Raw genomic sequence first — 23727 nt, forward strand, 5'->3', positions numbered from 1 at the left:
AAGACCCTTTTTCCAAATAAGGTTACATTCAGTTTCCAAGTGGACATATCTTTGATGGGGCACCATTCAACCCACCACAGGAAGTGAGGTAAAAAGATAAAGAGTTAGAAGGAGGGAGTGAGCTGGGCAATGAGAAGTAAACCATTGTTGTGTGCTGAAATTCCCAAAGCTGACCACACAGACATGGGAGGGTGAAAGATGATGAAAGGGGAGGATGTAAAATATAACACAGTCAGGGAGAAGTGACACACTTCAATAACATTGACTGCTATGGTCAGTACACTGTTAACCCATATTCACCAGTATGACCTTGATATGCTGGAGAAAATTTACATCCTATGCTGTAAAAGTACAGCTTTAAGGTCAGAGGAAAGCTAGAATATAAGACACAGTGTGGGCAAGGGGTAAGCAACTAAGGTAACCCACTTGAGCTCAGGTGCAGCCTTGTCTTCACATGTGACCACAGTAATTATGTGACCACGGCTAAGTGGGAATGGAGGCTTGTGTCCTGCATAAATGTAAACAGATGAACTAGAATCATGTTTCTGAAACTGTGGCCTGTGGAGTGGGGAGAGGGGAGTGGGGCAAAGACATTCTTGAGAGTGTATAAATTCTAAGAAGTTCAGTGTTTTTATTTTTTGACTAGATACAAAAATAAAATTTTTATGTTGCAGTGATAACTTGCAATGGAAAAAAACTATCTTACAGTTTTAGATTCTTTATCATTATTTTTTCAACTGAGAATTTGGGATCCTTGGGAAACTAGTCTCTGGGATTTATGAGCATTTTTTCTTTAAGACAACTTTATGCATTACTATAGTTGAGAAATAGTAGATAGTCAATATAATAAAGTCTGATTAGTGGCAGAGAGAAAGTCTATAATAGTTCTACTAGTTGTAGTTTGAATCTCTTATCAGTTTTAAAACTATAAAGTCATATTTAATCTTTTTGAGTCTTATTTTCCTTTTGTGAGAATAATACTGCATAAACATGCTTTGAGTAATGCATTACGAAATCAATAAAAGTTAGATAGTGCTGCTACCTTTATAATTTCTGCACTTTGGTTTGAGTTTACAACTAGGTACTAAGCCAACCTCAGCACTGGGTTTTATTTACAACAAGGTAAATTAGGACCTTACAGCTCAGGTTTTCTAAATCATTACTAATTCGAAATAGAACATTTTATCCCATTTCATACCATAATTATGCCAATATTTATCACACTATGTGTCTTAATTTGATTTTGAAACATTTATTTTACTTTGTTTTTTTAGAGAGAGAGGAAGGGAGAGAGAGATAGAAACATCCATGTGAGAGGGAAACATAGATCGGCTGCCCCCTGCATGCCCCCTACTGGGGATGGAGCCCACAACCCTGGGCATGTGCCCTGACCGGGAATGGAATGGGGCCTCTCAGTCCATGGGATGATGTTCAATCCATTGAGCCATACCGGCCAGGCTGAAACATATAATTATTGTAAATATCATCCAACTGCTTTTAATATGTTGGGTATATATAATCTCAGGTTAATGAGTCCTATAATATAATAATACACTGCTTGAAATCATACTTCACATTTCTCTTTACTGATAGTTTATTTTATTATTACTCTCTAGAAATTGGAAGACTACTGACGTATGGTGGCTCATCATTAGCCACAATATTTTAATAAAAAAATGTTCTATGGCGATTTTATTACTAAATTAATAGAAGTTTCAAATAAAAATTGGTAATGTTTAAAAATATAATGCTAGCCCTGGTTTTGCCTAGTGGTTAGGGCATTGGTCTGCAGACCAGAGAGTCCCGAGACCTTCAGTTCCCACTAAGGGCATGTTCCTGGATTGCAGTTTGTCCCCAGCCCTGGTTGGGGTCATGTGGGTGGCAACCAGTCCATGTGTCTCTCTCACATCCATGCTTCTCTCTCTTCCCTCCTCTCTCTGTCCCGTTCTATCTGAAGATAAATGCACAAATGTCCTCAGGTGAGGATAAAAAAATAAAATATAAAACTAATTTTTTATAGCTCCACCACAAAATCAAAATACTTTTGTTGTTTAAGAATAATTTATCTAAGAGTGTGTATGTCTGTATTTGTGTGTGTGTGTCTGCAAAATTGTAAAGTTGTAACCTTATTGCATATCCAAACCTATATTCTGCAATTTTGACTCCATACTATAAAACTTGGACCAATCTCTGAAGTTACAAATTAACTCGTAGATTTTTATGCAAAAGAGCCTCAGATGATTTTTGTTGGATAGAAAATATAACCCTAAAATGTATGGTTGTATTGCCCAATAAGACATTAACCAATTATATCTTTAACCCAGAAATTTTATTTCAACATTATTTTTTTGTAAGTTCTGTAAATATTCAGTTTTTCAAGTCCTTCTGAAACAACTGTGCCATCCTGATGATTTCCTCATTAATGAAGTATATTCAGGGCACATGTTCTATATTGGCATAAGTCATTTTTAAAAATTTTTTGAAAATAATAGTTTAACAAGTGTAAAGTCTAGGAAAAGGATAATAGAAAATTAAAAATTGGTTTTAAAGGAAGGCCAAAAATTTTAGTATTTTTAATCCATCGCACTTTGGATTTACTGATTATTGGACTGAGGGGAAGAAAAACATGTTAAGTGTTGTTTTTTTAATTTCCTATCCTCTGCACCAACCCTCCATCTGCTCTCCCCATGTCCCCACCATTCTCCATGTGTTTTTTTTGAGAGGTAACTGAATGTACTCTGAACTTTCAGTCAGAGAGGTTTGACTGGGTCACTGGCCCGGTGTGTAACCTCAGGGAACTCATCCAACCACACTGGGCCTTAACTTCCTCTATCGAAATGGAAACAGTGAGGTAATATATCCTAACTCATAACGTACAGCACAGATGTAGATCATTTAAAGATGCAAACATCAAAAATAAAACAAAAGTACTCTAAAAGAAATAATGTTGGAATTGGAATAACTTCCTAAGCATGATTTAAAACCCAGAAGAATAAGGAAAAATATTGGTTCACTAGATTACCCTGTTATAAATGGCTATTTTACACACACGCGCGCACACACACACACACACAAATGCAAATTATCAAAGTATATGAAAGCACATTCAAATTCACTGATAATCATAGAAATTAAATTTAAACAATAGAATGATACCATATAAATTACTGGAAAACCACACAGGAAAACTTCAAGGTTCATCATTGTTAGTTGGGAGATGAAAATGAGGCTACTTTTACTTTTCATCTTGCAAATTTTGTGCTTTTTGATTGTCTTGCCATAAACATTGATTGTATCATTTTTAATCATCATTTCTGAAAGGTATACTTTTTAGGTGGTTATTTTAATGTTTGTTAAATATTAAAACAATTATAAAATTTTAATGCTAATAATGCAATACTTATTATATCTTAAAAATGACAAGCAGCCTGGTTGAACACCATTCCATGTACTGAGGGGTCACCAGATTGATGATCAGGGCATGTGCCCAGGTTTGGGGCTTGATCCCCAGTAGGGGTTGTGCAGGAGGCAGCCAATCAATGTTTCTCTCACGAATGTTTTTCTCTCTCTCTCCTTCTCCCTTCCTCTCTAAAGTCAATAAGAACAGTTTTAAAAAATGGCAAAACACAAAATGTTGGTAATGTTCAATGTTGCTAGAATCATAGATAAATTGGCACTCCCTTTATATATAAGATACATTATAAATACAATTATAAATTCATGTAATTTTTTTTTTTTTAATCCTCACCCGAGGACATTTTTCCAATTTTTGTACAGATAGAGTGGGAGGGAGAGAGAGGGAGAGAGAGAGAGAAACATCGACGTGAAAGGACACATCGAGTGGCTGCCACCCGCACGACAAACCAGGGCCGGGGACAAACTGCAACCGAAGTACGTGCCCTTAGCGGGAACCGAACCCCGGGTCTCTTCGGACCGCAGGCCGACGCTCTAACCGCTGAGCCAAACCGGCCAGGGCAAATTCATGTAATTTTTTAAGAAAGTAAAAAAGTAGTTTTAATCTCTTCATGTGTACAATCTTTAATGCAGCAAATCCACTTTTAGAAATTTGTTCTACTAAGGAGAAAACATCTAAAAGTATGCACATGAGGATGATTATTTCTGACTTGTTAACAATAGTGAAAAATTATAAGTATTGGTAATATTTATTATTAGAATATTATGATAGTGTACAGGTTTTAAAACAAATGTGACATATATGTAGTAAGTGACACCAAAAAGTATGCTATGTAGTGAAAAACTCATCAGCTAATCCTGTCTCCCACACCGTAACTTTTCTTTTGAATATTTATTGCACTTATTTTAATATAATTTAATTTTAAAATATTTTTTAAATTTATTTTTAATTATAGTTGACATACAATATTATATTATATTATAATATTATATCATATTATATTATATTATATCATATTATATCATATTATATCATATTATATTATATTATTAGTTTCAGGTGTACAACATAGTGATTTATACAATTTATGACGTGATCACCACAGTATGTCTAGTGCACATCAGGCAACATATATAGTTATTACCATATTATTGACTACATTTCTTATGTTACACTCTACATTGTCATGACTACTTTTATAACTGGCAATTTGTACCTCTTAATCACTTTTACCTTTTTAAAAATCATTATGGATGAGGGTATTACAGATGTCCCCCTTTTTTTCCGTTGACCCTATCCACCCAGTTCCAACCTTGCCCAGGTTTTCACCACCCTATTGTCTGTGTCCATGGGCAATGCATATATGCATATAAGTTCTTTGGTTAATTTTCCCTCCCCCAACCCCTTCCTTCTGAAATTTGTCAGTCTGTTCCATGTTTCCTTGCCTCTGGATCTATTTTATTCATAGGATTGTTTTGTTCATTAGATTCCACATATAAGTGAGATCAAGTGATATTTGTCTTTCTCTGATGGGTTATTTCACATAGCATAATACTTTTCAGGTCCCCCCATGTCGTCTCAAAGGGTAAGACATCTTACTTTTTTAGAGCTGCATAGTAGTCCATTGTGTAAATGTGTCTCAGCTTTTTGATCCACTTACCTACTGATGGGCACTTGGACTTGGACTGTTTCCAGATCTTAGCAATTGTAAATAGTGCTGCTATGAACATAGGGTGCATATATTCTTTCTGATTGATGTTTCTGGCTTCTTAGAATATATTCCAAGAAGTAGGATTACTGAGTCACATGGAAGTTCTATTTTTATTTTTTTGAGGAAACACCATATTGTTTTCCACAGTGGCTGCACCAGTCTGCATTCCCACCAGCAGTGTGCTAGAGTACCCTTTTCTCCACATCCTTGCCAGCATTTATTTTTTGTTGATTTGTTGATGGTAACCATTCTGGCAGGTGTGAGGTGATACCTTATAGTCATTTTAATTTGCATCTCCCTGCTGATTTGTGACATTGAGCATTTTTTCATATGTCTCTTGGACATCTGTATGTCCTCTTTGGAGAAGTGTTTATTCAGGTCCTGCTCATTTTTTAATTGGGTTTTTGTCTTACTTTAGTTGAGTTGTATGAGTACTTAATATATTTTGGAAATTAATCTCTTCTGAGATGTGTCATTTGGAAAATATGTTCTCCCATACCATGGTTTCCCTTTTTATTTTGATGCTGGTTTCTTTCACGGTGCAGAAGCTGTTTAGTTTTATGTAGTCCCATGTGTTTATTTTTTTCCCTTTGTTTCTCTTGCACTTGGTGATGTATCAGTGAAAATTCTGCTATGTAAGATGTCTGAAATTTTGCTGCCTACATTTTTTTTTTTTTTTTTTTTTAGGATTTTTATGGGTTCACAACTTACATTTAACTCTTTTATCCATTTTTTAGTGTATTCTTATGCATTGTGTACTTTGGTGGTCTAGTTTCAATTTTTTGCACACACCTGTCCAATTTACCCAACACCATTTATTGAAGAGATTGCCTTTACTTCCTTGTATGCTGTTGCCACCTTTGTCAAATATTAATTGAGCATAATGGCTTGAGTGGATTTCTGGGTTCTCTGTTCTGGTCCATTGATCTATATGCCTGCTTTTCTTACAATGGCTTTAGAGTATAAGTTGATATCTGGTATTATGATACCTTCTACTTTGTTTTTCTTTCTCAAGTTTGCTGCAGCTTTTCGGGGTCTTTTTCAGTTCCTCCCACACTGTATCTTTAATAAAAATAATTTACAGAATTCAATACTTTCTTAGGAAAAGCCAAAAAGAGGAGTACGTTTTTAATGAAGTATAAAATATCTTTAAATCCTTTCTCCCCTTCTTTATATATATATTTTTTTCCATTGATTTTTAGAGAGATTGGAAGGTGGGTGAGGGAGAAAGAGAGAAAGAGAAAGAGACATTAATAGAAACTCATCGATTGGCTGCCTCCTGCACACACCCCAATCAGGGCCAGGGATTGAACCTGCAACCCAGGTACATGATCTTCACCAAAAATCAAACCTGCAAACTTTTATTTTGCAGGCTGACACTCTAACCACTGAGCCACGCCAGCTGGGGCCTTTCTACCCTTCACGATCACTTTCAAGGTCACCACATCAGTGGTTTTTAAGCTTCAGGGTACATCAGTTTCACCTACTGGGCGTGCTAAGACATGTACTGCTGGGCCCCCTCCAGAGTTTCTGATTCAGTAGGTCTGGCGTGGGGACCTCTCTCCGGGTCTGCATTTCTAAGTTCCCCAATAATTCCAGAATTGCTGAACTGGGGACCACAGCTGGAAAGTCCACAGGATCTCCACGCTCATGGTTTTCTTGTGTTGTGGGGTGATACAGAAGTCCAAAATTTAGAACTTTTTATAGATGAAAAAGAGAAGAAAGGGAAATACTCTAGCAATCTCAGGGGAAAGAAAAAGTAAATATTAAAGACTAGAGTGATGCTTAGATTGAGGCAAAATGCAATATTTAAGAATTTCCACGCACGACAGGAAGCAGAAATCCAGATGCTTAACTCAATTCTCAGAGCAGGATTCCTTATCGGGGCCTCAAAGACGAAAGGACAGAAGTGATGACTTAGTTACATCTTACTTTCTTAAAACCCACTTTAAAAACCTGAATATTACAACCCTGTATCTTTGATATTTCTTTTCTGATGACTATACTCCATTATCTCTGTAACTGCATTCCATTTTTGTTCCTAAACATGCATCATATAGATGAGAGAAAATACAAGTTGTCAGTGCTCCATACATCTTTCTGCTTGATTCTTGCCAGCGTTCTTAACTCTTCTCTTCAGTCTGTCCCTCTTCCAGTTGCAGACTATAAATGGCTTATGTTTCTCATTCCTAAATGGTGATAGTCTCAAGCACAAACTTCCCCTTTGCTAATGCCTATGGCGCTCCTCCAAAAGTAATTTACATATATGGTCTTTATTGTCTTACTTGTTCAGCACACAAAAATGTAAACCCTGCTTCCATGACCGTGACCTAAATTTCTATATCATATATATTAGGAGACTAACATGTATTAGTGACTTCCTAGTTTTTTGTTGTTGTTGTTGTTTTCCCCAAAGGGAACAATCTTATTTTAAGTTTCCAATGATGCATTTGACTTTCTGAATTCCCTAGTTCTGTGAAATTCTCTCATGTCATGACTTCTCTAGGGTAATTCTCCTCTGACTCATTGAACAATTATAAGCATCTTTTTGATCTGTATTGCTAGATTCAGTTCCTCTGCCTCATAAATAACCTCCAGTGTGCTGGTCTAGGCCTTCTTCTCCTTTCACTCTGCAACTTTCAGAATGACCTTACTCACTTTTGTGGTTTTAACCACAACATGGAGTTATAGTTACAGTTATATTTCCCAGTTGTATATTTCTAGTATTAATTTTCTCCTGAACTTCAAATTGTATACAACTATACTTGGATATTCCAGATATTTTAGGTTGTATCTATCTAAAAAAGAAATTCACATCCGGCTGGTGTAACTCAGTGGTTGGGCATCGACCCATGCACTCAGAGGTTGCTGGCTCAATTCCTGGTCAGGGCACATGCTCAGGTTGTGGGCCAAATCCCCAGTGAGGAGCATGCAGGAGGCAGCCAATTGATGTTCTCCCTCATCGATGTTTCTCTCTCTCTCTCTCTCCCTTTCCCTTCCTCTCTCTAAAAGAATGAATTAAAAAATATTAAAAAGAAAAGAAAGAAATTCACTATCCTTATGCCCTGCCCTCTCTTTGACTTCCACCTGCATTTCTGTTTCAATTTGTGTTACCACCAATTCATTCAGTCACCTAATTCACAAACCTGAAAATCATCCTCACCTCCTTTGTTTCTTTACCCAGAGATACAACATTCAGTTGTGCAGAGCGTACTCCCAAAAGGGAGGCCCAGACTCTGGGATAGATCAGAGTTGCTAAACTTTTTTGTAAAGAGCTGAACAGTAAATATTTTAAGCTTTGATATAACTGTTGCAGCTACCCAATCCCACTGCTGTAATAAAAAGTAGCACTGGACAATATGTGAACAAATGATTGTGGTTGTGTTCCAATACAAGTTTTTAATTACAGCAATAACTGTATTTTGTCAGTTCCTGGGATTGAGTCGGGGTTGTTATAATCCAGACTTTGCTCTGCTTAGCTAAATCCTGGGCCCAGAGAGGGCACATATCAGGTGCTATGCAGATAGGAATCATCTTGCTTTTATCACCCCCACCTTATAATTTAATCATCACATCATTTCAATTTTACTTTTGAAATATTTTTTGAATACATGACTTCTCCTTCCCACATTCATTGCCATTGCTTAAGTTTAGCAAAATACTGTTCCTTGAACAGTATTTCAAAGGCTTCCTAATCTGATTGCATGTCTTAAAATCCTACAAACAAAATTAACTTTCTAATAGTCATCAAATAATGGGATCAACTTACATAAAAAGAAAATTCTTCTATGTTCTATTAAAAGCACATTTGATCTGATTTTATAGTCTCATCTTCCATCATCCTTTCCTTGAGCTTTATGTTCTAGTAACACTGAATCGTTTATAGTCCCGAGAAGACAACTGTCTCTCTTGATCCACTATCCCCCTCACTGCCTTCCCATCTTCAAATTTCCACCTGGAAAAGTCACTGCAGATTCTACAACTGGCCCCAACTGCTGTATTCCTGCACAGACTTCCCTTTCATACCCCACCACAGCTGATAGAATTAAACACTTTTTCCTCTTGGCAAGTTCTTAGGCTTATACACACATCAGTAATTAAACATTATTTTGAGACATATCTGACTACATTTTTTTCTCCTTTAATAGACTACAGTGATACCTCGGTTCTCGAACGCCTCGGTTTTCGACCAAATCAGGATTCGAGAAACTTTTGTCTCGGAATCCGAACAAATATTTGGAACTCGAACTTCCGAGTTGAGCCGAACGGCGTTCATTCGGCCCAGCGCACCTTGCTTGCGTCATCAGTGTGAGTGCAGAGAGAGAGTCACGCTTTGTGGAGTCCGCTTTCCTATTGGGTTTCATTGCTTCGGTTCTCGAACAATTCGGTTCTCGACCGTCCTCCTGGAACGAATTATGTTCGAGAACCGAGGTATCACTGTATATGTCCCTTAGCACAAGGATTATAGTTTAGTCACCTGTGTGTCTGCGGTGCTGAGCCCAGGGCCCAGCCAGTGAGAGTAAAAGCTGAAAGCAGCGTCTCAAGGAAGCTGATTCTCAGGTCTAAAATACTGAGATGTTTCTCTTTTTAATGCAGAGAGAACTTCCCAATCATTACAGGCCTTGGATGGAAATTGCCAACGAACTTCCTCACTTCATTGAGAGTCACCAGCTTCGAGCTCAAGTGAACAAGGTATACACACACACACACACACACACACACACACACACACATGAGATTGCTCTTTAACCCCTTCTTACCACCTTATTCACTCTATTTAAGCCCTCCCCCACCTTTCCTTCTCAGTGATGTGGAACCAGGCCAGTTGATCTGGGCACGGCGCACCACCCTTGGTCTAATTGGCGCAATGATCTCACCCTTCCCGAAGAGCTTAATGGCTTGTTCCTGACTTGACACAGGTGTTTCCCTCAAGTTTCCAGAACACGCACAAAACAATTCCTGGAACATATGAAGTACTTAGCAAGCATTTCTTTAAAAAAGAGGACAGCCCTGGCCGGTTTGGCTCAGCAGTTAGAGTGTGAGCCTGCGGTCCGGAGAGACCCGGTTTGGTTCCCTCTAAGGGCACGTACCTCAGTTGCAGTTTGTCCCCGGCCCTGGTTGGGTCATGTGAGTAGCAGCCACTCAATGTGCCCTTTCACATTGATGTTTCTCTCTCTCTCTCTCCCTCCCATTCTGTCTGAACAAAATATCAAAAAATGTCCACGGGTGAGGAGGACAATGTGGTTGGGACTTTAGGCAGCTGATGGGTAAGATCTAGCTGAGGGAGGACAATCCTAGAAACTCACGTTGTGTGTTGGGGGATCAGTGCTCCTTCGCCTCTGTGTCTGCCTTGATCGTACCAGGGAGCCACACAGAACGGTTCAGAGAATTTCTGAGTTATAAGGTGAGGGTTGTCAGGTTCTGCCGGAATAATCCATAAGTCTGTAAATACATATGGGATAAGATGAGAAATGTCCGCCAAGAGTGTATAAGGAACAGTGCACCTTCTTGGTCCCAGCAGAACCATGACTGCACAAGAATGGTAAGGAGGTGTAACAGGAAGAACATAGATTTTGATTCCGGAAGACCTGAGTTTGAATCCTGGCTTTATCAATTACTAGCTACATAACTTTGAACAAATTACTTAACGTCATTTTGCTTCCCTATTTATAAAGTGGGAGAAATTCTGGTTTCATAGAATTGCTGCTAAGACTAAGGTGTTTGAAACAGCCTTTCATATTTCCTGCCACATGACAGCGTTAAATACATTTTTATATTTCCCACTAGTTTCTTTGCATCTGTCTTAGTTTCACAATTCGAAGTGCTGTGTGATTTCAAAGATACAAGAAATATATTCCATTCACCAAAATTCTCCTTCACTAACACATACTTAATGTCTATAATTAAAAATGCATTTACAATGACTTCTTGAATGAATGCCTGCTAAGTGCAGTCACAAAATTAGACACTGTAAAGACAGTAAGAGACTGTCTCCAGGGTCTCTGAAGATGGCAAACTAAACATAAGAACGTATTTTCCTGATGCATAAAGGCTCATTAATGTGACCAAAATTATACAAAAGAAGAAAAAGGTAAAAGAATATCTGTAGTGTAGGAAAATAAGAGTAAGCTGAGATAAAAATTTAAGAATGTTTGTACCATCTTAAGCAAATCTGGCAGATCTACAAATAAGTCTTTAGTACCCATGCCAAGCATTCAACCAAAGTAAAAAGAAGGCCCCCCTCCCACCTCTCAGAGACAATCTCAGTACCAGGGCAAAAAAAGAAAGAGGGATTCTGGGACAGTTTGTGAGAAGACAAATTAAAGTTCAGCTTGTAAACTACACAGTGCTTTGTACCAGCCTGTTCTCAACCTTTATTTGATTAAACTGCCATAAATAAGATGAAAGACTTGCCCATTTCATACTCTTCATGTGCTAAGTATCAATGAGCAAAGGCCCGGAGTTTCCTGCTAACTTCTGTTCACTGAAAACACGGGCATTGGGGAAACAGCTTCCACACAGCTGTGAAATTAATCTCCTGTCATTTCTACTGGGTTGAATAGTATCTCTTCAGAAATCATGTTTATTTGGAACCTGTGCATGAAGACCTTGGAAATAAGGTCTTCACAGATGTCAAGGTAAGCGAGGTCGGGTTGCATGAGGGTGCACTCAAAATCAGCAAGACTGGTTTCCTTATAAGCAGAAGCTAGTTTGGATACACAGGAAAGAACCCCATGTGAAAACAGAGTCTTAGATTGGAATTGGCGACTATAAGTCTCACCAAGAGACTAGGAGGCAAACACGGAGCATGTTCTCCCTCAGAGCCTGCAGAAGGAACCAACCTTGTAAACACCTACATTTCAGACTCCTATCCTCCAGAATTGTGGGAGAATAAATTTTGTTGTTTTAAGCTTCCCAGTCTGTATGCATTTGTTAAGGCAGCCCTGGGACTGACACCACACTCTTAGTCAGTCTCTATACTAATTACTCAAAAAGCCTCTACCTTTTCAGACTTTACTACCATCAGCTGAGAATGAATCATTTGGAAATCAGTCATGAGAAGAAAACATAATTATTTCCAGAACCACACATGAAGCTCCGGACTAAAATATGTATCTTCTTGTGCCCTTTATCTGGCACAAACAACGCAATGATGAATTTATAGTTTTGACCTCACAGTACTTCCAGGCCAACCACTTGCTCTTAGAAATCCCCAGTGAATCTGTATCTTGGTAAACAACTTGTTCATTGACTTAGTCTCATCCCTCCTCCTCCAGGAAAATTCACCCTCGTCTACCCTCTTGCCATAAAACACTGACCTGTTTATAGAAAGCTAGGACACTCAGTAGTATTCTGGAAACATTATAAGGGAAGCTATACTGGTTTTTAAACCTACTAAAACTGACCCCCATTTCTGAATACAAATAACCGCAAATTATCAAAGAATATGCAGAGAATGAGCAAATCAAAGAGCAGGAGAAAGGGAGATGGGATATTAGAGCCAATGACCTCCAAAACAAAACAAAATATGGGATCAATGCTTTAAAATTTTTAATTTAATTAATCTAAAATCATTCATTTAAAAAATTAATGTCTAATTATATTTACTTGGTAAAATTAAGTGAAATTGCTACATAAAAGGAACTTTTGGAAAGCAAAGAAACAAACAAAAGCAGCAATAAAAACCCAAATAAATCAGGGAAAAAGTGGAAATTGAAGGAATTTCTTGAAAATGTTTCATGAAGCATAAAGAAAAATTTAAACAAATGCCTGTTATCAGAAAATAAAAGTTTGTGAACAAGATAAATGGATGATTCAAATTCCACAATACATAGCTCTCACAAACAGTTGTGTAGGTAGGGAAAAAGCAAAGCTTCAACATATATTAATGAAATTGTTTTGATGTGATTTAAGTAATTCTCTTAGGAAAACAATGGAGGCAGGAAGGCATACAGAGACATCCGGGTGCAATTTTATATTTTCTGGAATACAAAGAAAAATTTACAAATTTTAATCACAAAATAATAAAAATAAAACTAGGTAATGACCAAATAACAAAGAACTGTTTGAAATAGAATTAAAAGACAATTTAACATCTGTCTGAATGGCTAAATTTTTTTAAAAATCTGGCAATATCAGCTACTTCTGAGGACATGTACCAAAAGAGACTCTTGTTCATGTCTCTGGTGGGAATGCAAACAGTATAGCTACTTTGGAAGTCAAGTGGCAGACTCTTGTAAAGTTAAACATAGACTTTAACCCAGCAATAACATTCCCAAGTATTTGCCCGAATAAACTGAAAATTTATGTTCATGGAAAAACTTGTGTGTAAATGTTAAAACAACTTTATTGATAATCACCTGAACTGAAAACAACCAAGACATCCCTCAATGGGGAAATCATTAAACTGAGTACAATGGACTAAATATTTGTGTTGCCCCCAAATTCATATGTCAAAATACTAACTTCCAATGTGATTGTATTAGGAGGCATACGAGTCAGAGTTCTCCCAAGAAACAGAACCAAGTGTGTGTGTGTGTGTGTGTGTGTGTGTGTGTGTATCACTTGAAATGTGGTGATAACAAATAGAGACACATGATACTGAATTTTGAAGACTTACTATAACAACAGATTAAAATATCTCATTATTGAGATGGCAGCAGGCAGGACCAGAGGGAGGGTGAGTGTGTCATAGAGTGAGTGAGTGTGTGAGAGAGTGAGTGGATGTGAAGGTGGATGACCAAACCTGAGCAGTGCAGAGATGCAGAGCAGAAAGTTCCTGTGCTAAGGACAGAGCAGCTGGCTACCGCGGTGAGCGGCCCTTCAGGGTCTTCTCCCTGCACCGCGGGAGGTCCCACCATTTTGGAAGATCCCGGGTCTTTCCTGGGAGGAGGCAGTGGGAGCAGCTAGGGCCCAGCAACCGGAGCCCACCAGCACACCTGGCACCATCAGACCAATGGACACTCTGTGTCAACACAGACCAGTGCACAGTAGTGGAGCTCCCAAGGTGCCAGTCGCGGAAGCTACGGACAGCCTGGAGCCCAGCACCATCCCCCATAGTAGCAGCCCCATCAGAGTCAAGATATATGCCCATCAACAGAGGCTGAGGAGCAGACATTCATCCCCAGGCAACAGAAGCACAGACCAGCAGCTGAGACCCATCCCCAAAAACTACACCAAAAGCTGAGCAGGAGTTGAGCCCCACGGGGCAGCAGCATCCCCAGCAGCCAGCAGTGGGACCTGGGGCTCCACAGAGGCCTGTGCAGTCCAGTAGCTCACAACAGCGGTGGGAAGCCTGAGCCCTAGAGAGGCTGGTGTGATCCAGCTGCCTGCCTGTGGGAATTGCAGGGTGCAGGGGCAACAGAGAGGCTGGTGAGATCCAGAAGCCCACAACATAGGCATGGAGCCTGGTCCCCTGTGCAATCCAGTTACCACGGGACCTGCAGGGTGCAGGGGCACCAGAAAGGCCTGTGCAATCCAGCTGCACACAAGATAGGCATAGAGGATGTGAAAAATGGAGGTGGAGGGAATAGAAGCTACACAGACCATCTCCCAGGACCAAACAGGAATTAAAACTAAAATAAAGCAAATCCTCAGAAAAAAAGCAACAGAAAAGCAGCAGGATAGGACCATATAACCAGGATCACTGGTGGGATCTGCGGAGGTGCGAGAGGGTGGAGGGCTGGGAGCCCAAGGACAGCAGCAGTCTTAGCTATGAGCAGCGCTCTTGGGGAATAAAGACCAAACCCACTCCACAGTGCAGAGAGCCAGGACAGAGCCCTAAAATAGCCACAGCCACTCACCTGGGGGCTATGGCAGAGGAAGGGCAGACTGGGCTGGAGCTCTGTGGGGACATCCGGGACTTGAAGGGCACTCAGAGTTTTTGCTGAGTTGCGGCCACAAAAGACAGTGGCCAGGGTGCTCCTTCCCCCAGCTGTGGGGAAAAGCAGCAGCCCTTCCCCTCTGAGGTTCAGCCTTTCCCATGTGAGGCACAGAAATGCAAATTGAGGCTTATTAATAACCAGAATCTATCCCACCCTCTGGAAATCCTCTTATGCAGACCATTCCAAGGCACTGAGTAACTTAGACTACTAGCCACCAGGAAAAAGCTAGAAGATAACTGAACCTTTCCTGAGCTTGCAAATCTACCCAGGAAAGTAAGACTTGACAGTGGTGTTTAATGTGGACCCAACCAGGCTCATTCAAACCCAGGAGATGGAGCCACAAATAGCACAACACCAACACCCACAGGAAAATTTTGACAAGCTCCAAAACCCATTGAGATAGCCAAAATGGTGAAACAAAGAAACAAATCCCAAATGAAAGAACAAGAGAACTCTATCGAAGATGAGATAAATGAAATGCAGCTAAGCAAATTATCAGAGGTAGAGTTCAGAGCCATGATCTTGAGGAAGCTCAACAGCATGAATAAGGACATCAGCACCATGAGTAAAGATATAAGAACATTGAAAACCAACCAAGTGGAAATGCAGAATGACATAGCAGAAATAAAGAACACATTGGAAGGACTAACCAGCAGAGTAAAGGAAGCTGAGGACCGCATCAGTAAATTAGAAGACAGGGTAGAAAAAATCAACCAATCAGAAAACCAAAAGGAATAAACAATTACAAAACAGGAAGACAGGTTAAGAGAACTGTGGGACAACTGGAAACGTAATAACATTCGAATCATAGGAATCCCCAAAGAAGAAGAAAATGGGTAAGGGTTAGAGAATATATTTGAAGAAATAGTGAAGGAAAACTTTCCTAACTTGATGAAGGAAGAAAGTATTCAAGTTTAAGAAGCACAGAGAGCCCCAAGTAAGAAGAACCCAAAGAGGCCCACACCAAGACACATAGTAATTAAAATGCCATAAATTAAAGACAAAGAGAGAATCCTCAAGGCAGCAAGAGATAAGCAACAGGTTACCTACAAAGGAAACCCCATAAGGCTCTCAGCTGACTTCTCGACAAAAACACTACAGGCCAGAAGGGAGTGCCATGAAGTAATCAAGGTCATGAAAAACAAGGATCTGAATCCAAGACTACTCTATCTATCAAGGCTATCATTCAAAATAGAAGGTCAAATAAAGAGCTCTCCAGACAAAAAAAAAAAGTCTAAGGGAATATATAAACACCAAACCAGCACTGCAAGATATGCTTAAAAGACTGCTGTAGTTAGTAGAAGAAATAGGAAGAAAAATAGAACCACAATAAACAAAAATGGCAATAAATAAGTACATATCAATTATCACCTTAAATGTAAATGGACTGAATGCTCCGATAAAAGGACACAGCGTAGCTGACTGGATAAGAAAGCATGACTCACATATATGTTGTTTACAAGAAACCCACCTCACAACAAAAGACTCACATAGGTTGAAAGTGAAGGAATGAAAAAAAAATATTTCAAGCAAACGAAAAGAAAGAAAAAAAAAAGCTGGGGTAGCAATACTCATATCTGATAAAGTAGATTTCAAAATGAAGGCCATAACTAGAGACAAAGAAGACCACTACATAATATTGAAAGGATCTATCCAACAGGAAGATATAATCTTGGTAAACATATATGTACCCAATATAGGAGCACCAACATATCTTTTGGAGGACTTCAAGGAGAAATCAACAGCACTACAATCATAGCAGGGGACTTCAATACTCCACTGACATGATGGGATAGATCTTCTATTAAAAAAAAAATTAACAAGGAAACACAGACCCTAAATGAAGCACTAGATCAAATGGCTTTAGATATTTACCAATAATTACACCCCAAAACTGCAGATTTTATATTCTTCTGAAGTGCACATGGGACATTCTCAAAGATAGACCACATGTTAGGGCACAAACTAAGTCTCTATGAGTTTAAGAAGATTGAAATCATATCAAGCATCTTCTCAGATCACAATGGCATGAAACTAAAAATCAATTGCAACAAGAACATGCAAAGACATTTGAACACATGGAAACTAAATAACATGTCATTAAACAATGAAAGGGGTACCATGGAGATCAAGATAGAAATTTAAAACATCCTGGAAACCAATAAAAATGAACACACAATAACACAAAATCTATAGGATGCAGCGAAAACAGTTCTGAAAGGGAAGTTCATAGCACAACAGGCCTACCTCAAGAAGTAAGAAAAATTTCTAGTAGACTATCTAACCTCACAACTTAAAGAACTAAAAACAAGCAAAAAGAAAACCCAAGAGCAAGTAGAAGGAAGGAAATAGTAGAGATCAGAGCAGAAATAAATTACATGGAGACCAAAAAAAAAAAAAAAAATTCAAAGGATCAATGAAACAAAGAGCTGGTTCTTTGAAAAGATAAACAAGATTGATGGACCCTTAGCTAGACTCACCAAGAAACAAGGAGAGAGAACCCAAATACACAAAATCAGAAGTGAAAGAGGAGAAATAATAACTGACACCACAGAAATACAAAGTATCATTAACAAATATTATGAACAATTATATGGCCACAAATTTGACAATCTAAGTGAAATGGACGAATTTTTAGAAACACATAGTCTCCCAAAACTGAACCCGAAAGAGATAGAAAACTAAAACAAATAACAACAAAAGAAATTGAAGATGTAATCAAGACTCTCCCAGCAAACAAAAGCCCAGGCCCGGATGGGCTTCATGGGGAATTTTACCGAACATTCAAAGAACTAACACCCATTCTCCTCAAACTATTTCAAAAAATTCAAGAAGGAAGACTTCCAAACTCGTTTTATGAGGCCAGCATAATTCTAATTCCAAAACCAGAAAAAGACACTAGAAACGAAGAAAACGACAGACCAATTCCCTGATGAACATAGATGCCAAAATCCTGAACAAAATATTAGCAAATCGGATCCAGAAATACATCAAAAAAATTATTCACCATGACCAAGTGGGATTCATCCCATAGATGCAAGCCTGGTACAATATTTGCAAATGAATAAATGTGATACACCACATAAACAAAATAAAAGATAAAAATCATATGATCATATCAATAGACACCGAAAAAGCATTAGACAAAATCCAGCATCCATTTCTGATAAAAATGCTCAGCAGTGTGGGAATAGAGAGATCATATCTAGACATAATAAAGGCCATATATGAAAGACCTACAGCCAACATCATACTCAATGGGCAAAAACTAAAAGCATTTCCCTTAAGAACAAGAACAAGGCAAGGATGCCCACTTTTGCCACTCTTATTTAACATAGTACTGGAAGTCTTAGCCACAGCAATCAGACAGGAAGAAAAAATAAAAGGGATCCAAATTGGAAAGGAGGAAGTGAACCTGTCATTATTTGCAGATGACATGATACTATACATAGAAAACCCCAAAGACTCCATCAAAAATTTACTAGATTTAAAAATGAATTTATTCAGTAGCAGGATACAAAATTAACGTCAAGAAATCGATGGCATTGTTATACACCAAGGATGAACTCACAGAAAGAGAAACTAAGAAAACAATCCCATTTACCATTGCAGCAAAAAGATTAAGATACCTAGGAATAAACTTAACCAAAGAAATAAAGGACCTATTCACAGAAAACTACAGGTTATTTAAAAAAGAAATAGAGGAAGATATAAAAAAGTGGAAGCACATACCCTGTTCATGGATTGGGAGAATTAACATCATTAAAATGTCCATGTTACCCAAAGCAATCTATAGATTCAATGCAAACCCATCAAAATACCAACGGCATACTTCACAAAATTAGAACAAGTACTTCAAAAGTTCATATGGAACCAACAAAGACCTCGAATAGCCACAGCAATCTTGAAAAGGAAGAACAAAGTTGAGGGATCACAGTACCAGATTTCAGGTTATACTACAAAACCACCGTAATCAAAATAGCCTGGTACTGGCACAAGAACAGACATATAGACCAGTGGAACAGAACAGAGAACCCAGAAATGGGCCCAAGGCAATATGCTCAATTAATATTTGACAAAGGTGGCAAGAGCATACAGTGGAGTAAGGACAGCCTCTTTAATAAATGGTGCTGGGAAAATTGGACAGCTACATGCATAAAAATGAAACTAGACCATCAACTTACACCATACACAAGAATAAACTCAAAATGGATAAAAGACTTAAATGTGACTCATGAATCTATAAGAATCTTAGAAGAAACTGTAGCCAACAAAATTTCAGACATCATACGCAGCAGAATTTTCACTGATACATCACCTAAGACAACAGAAACAAAGGAGAAAATGAACACATGGGACTACATCAAACTAAAAAGCTTCTGCACAGCAAAAGATACAATCATCAAAATGGAAAGGCAACCCACTCAATGGGAGAGCATAATTGCCAATGATACATCAGATAAGGGGTTAATTTCCAATATATATAGAGTGCTCATACAACTCCACAAAAGGAAGACAAAGAATGCAGTTAAAAATTGGACAGAGGAACTAAAGAGACACCTCTCCAAATAGGATATACAAAAGGCTAGGAGACATATGAAGAAATGCTCAACATCATTAATCATCAGAGAGATGCAAATTAAAACAACAATGAGGCATCATCTCACACCTGTCAGAATGGCCACCATCAACAAATCATCAAACAACAAGTGTTGGCGAGGGTGTGGAGAAAAAGGGACTCTAGTACACTGCTGGTGGGAATGCAGACTGGTGTAGCCACTATGGAAAACAATATGCTGTTACCTCAGAAAATTAAAAATTGAACTTCCATTTGACCCAGTGATCCCACTTCTAGGAATATACCCTAAGAAGCCTAAAACACCAATCAGAAAGAATATATGTACCCCCATGTTCGTAGCAGCACTATTTACAATAGCTAAGATCTAGAAACAGCCCAAGTGTCCAACAGTAGACGAATGGATGAAAAAGCAGTGGCACATATACACAATGGAGTACTATGCAGCTGTAAGAGATAAAAATATCTTATTCTTTGAGATGACATGTAAGGATCTGGAAAGTATTACCCTAAGCGAAACAAGCCAAACAGAGAAAGACAAGTATCATATGATCTCACTTATTTGTGGAATATAATAAACATAAAAGTCTGAGGAATGGGGAAGTACCAGAGACGTGGAAGAGGGGTACAGACTGACAATCCCCAGAAGAGGGAGTGGTGGGGGAGAGATAAATCACAGAACTTATATGCATGTGTGCATGAACAATGGACATGGACTACAAAGCTGGGAACAGGGCGGGGAGGGTTGGGGAGGGGGGAATCAGTGGGGAAAAAGAAGAAACATCTGTAACAAAAATAATTTAATTAATTTTTAAAGATCACACAAATAAAAGATAAATAAATAAAATCTCATTATTTTTATATTGATATTGCATTGATAACATTATAGATATGTTGGCTGAGATAGAAATGTTTTAAATAAAATTTCACCTGTTTCTTTTGACTATTTTTAAAATGTGGCATCTAGAAAATTTTATATCACACATATAGCTTTCCTGTTTCTACCTACCAGATACTACTGACTTGGGAGAGCAGGGCTGTGGTTAGGAGAACGGAAATAGCACCCTGGCGCAATCCCTCCAGACTCTGTGACTCTGGTCAAATACCTTACCCTCTCTGACTCTCAGTTTTGGCCTGTGGGTTTGGGGGAAGATGAAAAATCACTCTGCTGGGCAGTTTTAGCATTGTGCCTTGGACGCTGTTCAGTAAGAGTCTTAGAATAAATACTTGATAAGTAACTGCCGTTATAACTCATAATTCTCGGGCTGATTCCTGTTAAAACGAAACATCTCAGAAAAACACACCCCTCCCCCCCCCCCCCCAACACGCACACACAAACTTAGGACATATTAAGTAAACTTTATCTCAGAGCCAGTTTGTAAGATTCTCAGACAAGTTGGGAAAGGCCGCCCCCTAGTGGACAGCGGACGAAGGTGCCGTCGCAGATGCTCTAGCGCTAGCAGCCCTGGGCCTGGGCGGGAGGGTCAGTGGGTCCCAGTTCACTGGCCCTGTTTGTGGCTTTAAGGGACACACAGGGTGTTCGCCACCGCTCCTTCGGAGGTTTTGGATCCCGGAGAGGGGCACCAAGGAAGATGTAGATCAGGCTGTACCTAGGACTGGGTGGGGCGGCTAGGTACTTTCAGAACAACATAATTTGGAATACCTCCTCCTATCCTGCAGTGTCCTAGAATCAGGGAAGAAATGGGTGTGCGTTGTTCCTGCATTCAAATAGAACCCGTCCCAGATACCCAAAGAACCCTCAAGTCACCGAACCCCTATGGCCATCCCCTCTCCTGAAACTGATCGTCTCTGGAAACTCTCTTGAACAGATGCCCCTCCTGACCTGCCAGTTCCTCAGGAGTTACCGGGAACAGCGCCTGGCCCACCTGGTCCTGAGCCTCATCACCATGGGCTATGTCTGGCAGGAAGGGGAGACACAGCCGCAAGAGGTGAGAGACAAATAGATGCCTGTCTTCTCACCCGGCAGGTCGGCTGCACCTAGAACATGCTGTCTGCTTGGAACCACAGTGCTTTTCTGGAAAATGGTTCTTTTCTTATTTTCTTTGGGTGTCAGTGAAAGTGCAGAAGGCCCATTTAAATGAAAAACTTGTTCCTCCTGACTAGGAAGTTAATTTTCTTTAGAACTGGTAGCCCGTGTATTACTTTTTGAATCTATTTTTTCTGACACCCTCTTCCAAGAATGTTTGAATGTTTGCACTTGAAAGCAAGGTTGAGATCTTATGAAAAGCGTCCCTATAGCTCACATTTCACAGCATTTCATACTACTGAGACAAAAACGGTCTCAGCCAGTTTTCACAGTCCCATAAGGGAGGTAGAGCTAAGCTGTGCCCATTTTACAGACAGCAGAAGACTACAGAAGTCCAAGTCAGATGGCAAGCTTGTGGAAAATTCAAGGCCAGACCTCGAACTTTCTAATTTCACCAAATGTGAACTCCTTCCTCCAGAGCCACACATGGACATTTACGACACAACTGCTTGCTCTCCACCAATTATTGGTTTGTTGCTTAAACAGTTCATTTAAATCTCTTCTGAATCTTTGCATCACATTTTACCGTTTCAGCCCGAACCTTGAGACGAAACCTGAGTCTCACTAGTTGTAGTATAAAAGACCACTGCCTTTGGTTTCATATAAATGCATCTTTTCCAGAAATCAGGGTGCTGAACTTTTGCTGCATGTGCTTAAAAATGCAGAGTAAAGTTGAACTTCAGGGTGTAGATGTAGATTCTCTGGTCCAGGGGAACAGAGCTCCCAAGATGCAGCATAGACCTTATAGAGCCAAAGATCAAAGGTCAAAGATGAACCGACACGCGAGCTCTCCCTGCCACGTGGACAGGATTCTACTGGAACAGTACAGGTTGCTTCTAAACCAGATGAGGAGGCTTCAGAGAAGAAAAATATGTCCCAGAAGAAACAAAAGCTAATGGCCTGGGAGCTCAAGTTAACATAAAATAAATGTTAATAAAAGTAAAAAAAAAAAAAAAGTCAGTATAGATAACTTCAAAAAAGTGTTGTGTCTGATGTTGGAAAGTCTGATATTTAGAGCCACAACAGAACATTCCAATTGGGTTTCCCTCCCCCACCTGTTCTCCAAACCAGAATACGACATCAGGGAACAGGTAGACAAGGGTGACAGGAGGTGGCGTCTCCAGCTGTGAGGTGAGGTGTGTCCATGTACTTCCAGGCCCCTGAGCCCCCTACCTTCTGGCCTTTGTATCTTCTCTGATATGTCCGCTAAGTAGACCCTTACCCTGCTCCCAAGGTGCAGCCCGGTCATCCTCATCCCCATGCCTCCTGAGGGAAGCTAGCGTACGTTTGCATTTTAAAACTGTTTAAAGCTCTTTATTATTTCTGCCTAAGAAAGAGTTCCGTCCAAAGTCTATTTAAACATATTTTCAGAAAAAGCAAGGGCAGAAACAAGGCTTCTAAATAGATATTTTTATCTTGAGAATAAATAAAAATGGAAGTGAGAGAAAGGGACCCTAAGGATGTTCTCTTGGATCTAGACTAGCCTTATCCGCAGGTAGAGACCCCTCCATGGATCCAAGTTGCTTTCCTGGATTTGGGAGCTGATAGGCTCTTGAGAGTGTTTCTCAGGTAACTCAGGGTTGAATGGGGGCTGTCTTGAGGTGACTTGCCTGAAGTTGTTATTCTGTTAGACTTATGAAGTGACTGACAGAATCAGCATCAGTGGCCACACAGGATGAGGTGTTCTATCCTCCCCATTCCTTTCCCTCACTGACGCATAAACACACACACAAACATGTGTATATGTATATACACACACATACATATATATGCTTTTAGTTTTATACACACAAACACACATATATCTGCATATCTATGCATGTAGATAGTTGATAGACAGATAAATAGACACAGATAGACAGATAGATAGATTTAGATAGATTTTTTCTTACTGCTCATCACTTCAACCCCCAGTTTATGCTGAAACAGTTGGTAATGCCTTCTTTGCATAGTTAATATTCAGGTATTATTTTATGCTGTGTGTATATGTGTGTGTTCCAATCTTATAATTTTGCATATACATTTTAGATTGCACGCACTCATAAACTAAGTTGTTAACAGAAAAAACGTGAGAGTGAAGTGTGTGTATGTGGA

General features: G+C 39.2%; 1 protein-coding gene across 1 annotated transcript in view; it reads left to right on the forward strand.

The window, feature by feature from the left end:
- IDO2 (indoleamine 2,3-dioxygenase 2) overlaps nucleotides 1-23727 on the forward strand; it is a 50305-nt gene that overhangs the window by 4547 nt on the left and 22031 nt on the right. The window contains exons 2-3 of the mRNA XM_036250613.1: nucleotides 9723-9818; nucleotides 21416-21535. Coding sequence (XP_036106506.1) covers nucleotides 9723-9818; nucleotides 21416-21535 — 216 coding nt within the window. The remainder of the gene's footprint in view (nucleotides 1-9722; nucleotides 9819-21415; nucleotides 21536-23727) is intronic.

Source organism: Molossus molossus, unplaced genomic scaffold (assembly GCF_014108415.1).
Source record: "Molossus molossus isolate mMolMol1 unplaced genomic scaffold, mMolMol1.p scaffold_m16_p_9, whole genome shotgun sequence".
Taxonomy (NCBI): domain Eukaryota; kingdom Metazoa; phylum Chordata; class Mammalia; order Chiroptera; family Molossidae; genus Molossus; species Molossus molossus.